Below are 6,144 nucleotides of genomic sequence, written 5' to 3' on the forward strand. Positions count from 1 at the left end.
CCTTGGCGCATACATGCTTCAAGAATCTCTCATGGCAAGACAATAGAGGTGAATTGTCCTTGTATTTTGTATTCCTGTTTTGCACTGTCCTACCATAAATTACTTATAATATTTTTTCTTATTTGCAGATCAAAGTATTGCCTGCAAAGCACAATTGTCCAACTACTAAACTGAGAGAAGGGAGGATGGCAACACAAGGCTGGTGTGCAGATAGGTTGGGGGATTGGCTGAAGAGAAATCCAACTAAAGGTCCAAAGGATTGTAAGGAAAAATTAGAGGGGGATTATGGTATCAAGCTCAAGTACTCCAAAGCATGGTCAGGCATGAAGGTAGCACTAGAGCAGATCCATGGAAAGTATGAGGAGAGTTTTCAGCTTCTTTTCAACTGGAAAGCTCAGATTGAGCAGTCATCACCTGGCAGCATAGTGCAGATAGAGTGTGAGAGGGTTCAGAAGAAGCAAAGGTTCAGGAGAATGTTTGTAGCTCTTAGACCTTGTATTGATGGATTTCTAGAGGGGTGCAGACCATTTATAGGTGTTGATGCATCCAATTTGTATGGCAAGTACAGAGGACAGTTGGCATCCGCAACTGGTGTAGATGGCCACAATTGGCTGTATCACATTGCATATGTAATTTTTGATAAAGAGAATGAGGACAACTGGGTTTGGTTCATGGAACAGTTGCACAGAGCCATTGGCAATGTTCCAAACCTAGTTATTTGTACAGATGCTTGTAAAGGTCTAGAGACAGCAGTTGGAACTGTATTCCCTAATGCTGAAAATAGGGAATGCATGAGGCACCTGTACCAGAATTTTATGAAGCAGTACATAGGTGATGTCTTCACTGATCACCTGTATCCAGCTGCTAGGAACTACACAACTGGAATGTTCCAGTGGCACATGAAGAAAATATTTGAGTTTGCACCTGACACAATTGAGTATCTGGAGACACACCACAGTAGAATATGGTATAGATGTGGGTTCTCTGAAAACAGCAAGTGTGATTACTTGACCAATAATGTGTCAGAGAGTTTCAATGCTCAAGTGAAGAAGTTCAAAGGGTTGCTGTTGCATGAACTAGTAGACAAGCTAAGGGAGCTCATAATGGAAAGAGATACTTGAGAAAGAAACTGGCTAGGCAGTGGCCAGAAGGAATTCTGCCTAATGTCATGAAAGAATTGAATCTGATTAGCAACCAGCTTAAGGTCATAAAAGTTATAGTAAGTGATGATTACATAGCTGAAGTCACCCTTTTGGACCATTGGAACAATAAAAAACGGCACACAGTGGACCTGCAGAATCACAAATGCTCTTGCAGGGAGTGGCAAGTTACTGGGAAGCCATGTAGACATGCTTTGGCCTGGATATTGTCTAATAGGGGGATCAAAATTGAAGACTATGTCCATGAGTACTACTCAGTGGCTAGGTTCAAGAAAGCTTATGAAGCCAGAGTTGAGGGAATACTAGATAGGTCCCAGTGGCCTCAAGTGGATCTTGGTTTCAAAGTGCATCCACCATTGTTGGGCAGAGGACCAGGGAGGCCAAAGGTGCAAAGGATTAGAGGGTGCATGGAAAAAAGAACCACAAAGAAAAAGGTTAAATGCAGCAGATGCCGTGCACTAGGCCATTTTGCAAAAACTTGCAAAGAGCCAGAGGTTGGTGAAGATGGCGCAAAAGGGTTGAGCAGGAATAAAAGGTGAGATTTCTGGCACAAAATGCATGAACTTGAACAATCAATTACTTCATGTCCAGGTACTGTAATTGTTGCATCTGTAACTTGTAGGAAGAAGTGCACAGAAGATGATGCTGGCCCCTCCAACGTGAAGAAACAGAAGACTCAACAGAAAAAGAAAGGTACCCCCAAAAAGAAGAAGACCCCTGCAAAGAAGAAGCAAAAGAGGGCAGAGGCAAACACACCTCCCACTGTTGTCACCAGCATCCGAAAATTAGTGTTTGAAGGACAGTTTGCATGAGAGTGTTGTGTTATATGCCTCCATGCTTTGGCTTTTGGGACAAAAATTGTAAGGTTATGTTGTGCTTTTGGACACAAAAACTTGTAATGTGTCTCCTTATGCTTCTGGCCACAAAACTTGTAATGTCTGTGTACTAGAATTCTGTTAAGTCTGTGATTTGGATATCTGAGACACAAGTGATGTCAATTGGTGCTTTCCATTTGCACAGAAAGGACAAAGATGCTGTCAAAATTAAACACCCAACAACAGAATCAAACATAGCTCCGATTAGACAAGGGTCCAACCATACTGGTTAGAATTGATCAGAAACATAGATTCAATTACAACAAAATATAGGGCACCCCTTAAACTTAGCTCCAATTACAACCAAATACAACATGAAGCTGCACTCTAAGCTAACACAGCTACATGGATCCAAAGCTACATTACATGTAGCTTCATTTCTTCCAGTACATAGAGATCATGACAACAACTAACAGTGCTACAAAAATGATAGCAGCATTGCCCACCACAATTGGCCTATTACCCTTCCTGAACTCATCCCTCAGTTCTTTGATTTCATTCCTCACATTGCCAATCTTCAATTTGATGTCAGCAAGCTGCATCTTCAGATCAAGTGCCACAATCTTCAACTCCCCACTAACCTGCTGCATTCCTTGAACAACATGATCAGGAGCCTGCCCAACTACTTGTATGTGCCCAGAACCAATTGAGTTGTCCAATAGACGTGCTTGATTATCGCGCAAATACAGCTCATATGCTGCCTCAAACCAGAACTGACCGCACTTGTTGGAGCACCGGTAGTAGATGTTGTCGTTCTTGCTCCTGTGCTTAGCAACCGGCGCCTGGCATTTGGGGCAGTTGATAAGAGGGAGAGCCCTTCCCCGTTGCGAAGAGCTTGAACCTGTGGCGGCCATGTCGGAGGTACACGCGCGGAGGCGGAGTTGGCGTAGACGGCCGGGTGGTCGACGACGGATGCGGATGCGGCGTCCACGGCAGGGTCGGGGAGGGGGTCGTAGGCGGCGTCGACGGCGGAGGTGGCGTCGACGGCAGAGGTGGCGTCAACGGCCGCCGCGGCGTCCAGTCGCCGGCGACGAATCCCTATCACACGGGGAGTAGACGAGATGAGAGAGGGAGGGCAAGGAGGAAGACAGAGTCCCCGTGGGGGACGTTATCCACTTGAGCCGAGGGCAAAATCGCCCATACGGAACTACGGAGCCGCCGGGTACGCCTGCAGGTGGGCCCGAGGCCGTCCCATATGTAGAACATGGTGTTGCTGTGACAAAACAAGAATAGTAATGGTATCTTTCCGAATAGGCGAATAGTAATGGTACTTCTCCAAAGCACAAGAATTGTAATGGTGTCAATCCAAAAAACCCTTAAAAAAATTCAGACACATTACACATTCAAAGAAATAACTTTGTAACACCTAATTACTTCTAGCAATTGTGATTGAAAACCGTGTTATTTATTTGGTTTTTTGGATCCTCAATGAATGTATATGCATTGAAACTAGAAAGTAGTATCCACTAATAAATATTTGATTGACTCTATGCGTTTTCCTATACAATGCTTTCTTGGTACTTGTATTGCTTTAATTACATAGATCTCATTACAGTCTAAAACACTATTTGTGGAATAAAATTTGAATTCTAATATTACACTTACTTTGGGACAGAGGAAGTATGTTGGTATATGGATCTGAAGCTAACCATAGTAAGCTAAGGTAACCTTGGCTTAGGTATAGGATAAGTCGAATAATTGGCATCCTCAATGGCCAAAATGTCCCAATTAAGTAAGGTTGAATACGAGAGGACATATAGCCGCATCAAATAAATTAAGCATCAAAGAATTACACAACACGCAGATCAAAGGTGTACACATAAAAAACTCCTTATCCCAGTAGGAAATCACAGTACGTACAATGATCGTCGATCGAGGAGATTGATCAAACTGCAAACGTTTTCTCGGAGCAGCATAGACTTATTAACAGCACATTCTGCCACGATCATGGCCACACAAGATCCGAAACAGAATCGGAAACAAGAAGCAAACCACGCACATAGTATATCAGATCATCACTTTGATCTCACACGCCCTTGTAATTAGTATATCCTTCTTTACAAACAGAAGAGAAACACCCAACCTAGCTATGCGCCCATTAACATACTTAACGATCCTTAGCTACTTTGCACATTAATTAGATTCTGCACAGGTGGTGGATACGAATATTTCAGTCGTGACTAATGTAACTTGTAAGGCATCTTTGGGAGAACTAATAACTAGCACGTACGGATTCTGCTCAAAACTAACACTAGGTACGTTCATCCCCATTTAAAAGTAGAGTAGAAAGAACATGCTACGTGATACTATCTGTAGTGTTTACTTGTAGATCACATGTACGTGTACTGTACGTGAAGATGCATGCACCATGCATCATGCACATACTATATATACTATGCTTTGCAATGCACGACGAGTAGTCTCAAAAACGGAAGCGCCCGTGCGCGCCCACGTGCGGCATCATCGCCCGCGGCGGCTGCTTCTGCTGCTGCGGCGGCGGCGGGGGCCTCGGCAGCGACGGCAGCGAGCTGCGCTTCACGAACCGGCCCTTCATGCGCGGCCGCTTCTCGGCGTTGAGCTTGCGCACCTCGTACCGGATCTTCTTGGCGAACAGCCGCGTCCGCCGCTTCTCCCGGTACCGCGACACCCGCGCCTCCCGCTCGCCGCCGGTCACCGCGGTCACGGCGCCGCCGAGGATTCCCCTGCACCCCGCCTGCACACGATCCGCGGCAGAAGGCAACCGATCGGTTATTTGGATGATCGGATCCCAAGACGCAGTGTGTGTGGAAATGGAAGAACTGTAGATGCCATGCTTGAGCCGTAGTGCTTAATTACCGGGAAGCCCGACCAGGACTCGTCGTAAGGATCGAGGTGAGGACGACGCTCGCCGTGGAACCACGGCGATCCGCCGTCACGGACCCAAGAGGCGATGACTCCCTCATAGTTGAGCTTGAGTATCATCTCTGGCCGCTTCCTTTTCTTCTCATCTAGTTCCGGCGGAGGCGCCGGCGTCGCCGTGGCCTCGAGGTTCATGCGACCCAGGTCCACGTTCACCTGAGGCTTCTCCTCGTCCAAGAAACCCAGATCATCAAACCCGTCCTCGACTCCCATGAAGAGGCTCTCCATGTCCGCGGCGAAGCTAGCGAGCTCCATGTCCGGGACGTCAAACCCGGAGAGCCCGTCCGCCTCCGCCGAGCCGGAGGCAAACTCCGGCGACGTCTCGGCGAGAGACGAGATCAGGCAGGCCGGCTTCTGCTCCCCCTCGTCGGTCACGGGGTTGTAGAGCTCGGCGAGCATGGGGTCGAACACAGGGACGCGGTACAGAAGATCCTCGTACTCATCCTCCACCCCGTGGAAGTCGTCGTCGTCGCCCACGATGCCTGCGCCAGACTCCTCCGCCTCGAGGTCGGGCACCGCTGCCGACACGGCCGCGGCGATCGAGGCGGGCGTGGCCTCATGCTTGCCGCTTCCTCCTGGCTTGGACCGCGCCGTCCGAGGCCGGCGCTTGAGGCCGTGGAGCCACGCGGGCGCGTCGGGGTCGCGCGGAGGGGAGGAGCAAGACGCCGAGGGGAGGCGGACGCGGTGGTGGCGGCGCGCGAGCGGGTTGGCCGAGTGGACGGAGGCGTCGCAGGCCTGGCACAGGTAGGCGTCGTCGGCGGGGCAGTGCCACCGCGCCCGCCGACGCATGCAGCCGTCGCAGGAGCGCGCCGTGCGCGCGCCCAGCGCGGCGCCCGCCGCCGATCCAGCGCTCGTCATTTCGTCGAACACTTCGTCTTCTCCCGGCGGTGGGGTTAAGCGCGAGCTCGACGAAAACGGGAACAGTGGGGGGCGAGCTCCAAAGCCCTTTCCTTTATAAAATTGTGACCTGGCCCGGGGAATCCGGACCCACCAACCAGTGACGGTTAGTGCCAATAGTCGTGATCGCGTAGCGGGCGGCATGTGGGGCCCGCGAATGAGCTTTTGGGCTACGTGGAGCGAGGAGGAGCGAGGGCTGCGTGCGGTGGGCCCAAGGAAAAATGCTTATCTCGAAGCTCATTGGCTGGGGAGCGCGCGGAATCCGCTGGGCTGGAATGCTATTGGGCTGCCTGTCACGCAGTTGGATTTCCGGC

The 6,144-nt window shown here is 49.6% G+C and overlaps 2 protein-coding genes and 1 long non-coding RNA gene across 3 annotated transcripts; 2 read left to right on the plus strand and 1 right to left on the minus strand.

Moving 5' to 3' along the window:
* Nucleotides 1-185: 185 nt before the first annotated feature.
* LOC120688702 lies at nt 186-1,121 on the plus strand. Its single transcript, XM_039971089.1, has one exon. It carries the CDS (start codon nt 186-188, stop codon nt 1,119-1,121), a length of 936 nt encoding a protein of 311 aa, XP_039827023.1.
* Nucleotides 1,122-1,501: 380 nt separating this feature from the next.
* Nucleotides 1,502-1,860, plus strand: LOC120688503. The gene is made up of 2 exons (XR_005681150.1): nt 1,502-1,695; nt 1,783-1,860. It is a non-coding gene; the product is annotated as an uncharacterized LOC120688503 (long non-coding RNA).
* Nucleotides 1,861-4,011: 2,151 nt separating this feature from the next.
* LOC120688502 (zinc finger protein CONSTANS-LIKE 16-like) lies at nt 4,012-5,902 on the minus strand. The gene is made up of 2 exons (XM_039970848.1): nt 4,871-5,902; nt 4,012-4,748 (listed from the first exon to the last, which is right to left on the minus strand). Exons 1-2 carry the CDS (start codon nt 5,789-5,791, stop codon nt 4,458-4,460), a joined length of 1,212 nt encoding a protein of 403 aa, XP_039826782.1. The 5' UTR covers nt 5,792-5,902; the 3' UTR covers nt 4,012-4,457.
* Between the last annotated feature and the right edge of the window lie 242 nt (nt 5,903-6,144).

Source organism: Panicum virgatum, chromosome 9N (genome assembly GCF_016808335.1).
Source record: "Panicum virgatum strain AP13 chromosome 9N, P.virgatum_v5, whole genome shotgun sequence".
Classification (NCBI taxonomy): Eukaryota; Viridiplantae; Streptophyta; class Magnoliopsida; order Poales; family Poaceae; genus Panicum; species Panicum virgatum.

Coding starts and splice junctions, on each gene's coding strand:
- LOC120688702 (XM_039971089.1), top strand. CDS start 186: ATGGCAACACAAGGCTGGTGTGCAGATAGGTTGGGGGATTGGCTGAAG.
- LOC120688502 (XM_039970848.1), bottom strand. CDS start 5,791: ATGACGAGCGCTGGATCGGCGGCGGGCGCCGCGCTGGGCGCGCGCACG. Junction 4,749..4,870: donor AGTCCTGGTCGGGCTTCCCG/GTAATTAAGCAC, acceptor GATCGTGTGCAG/GCGGGGTGCAGGGGAATCCT.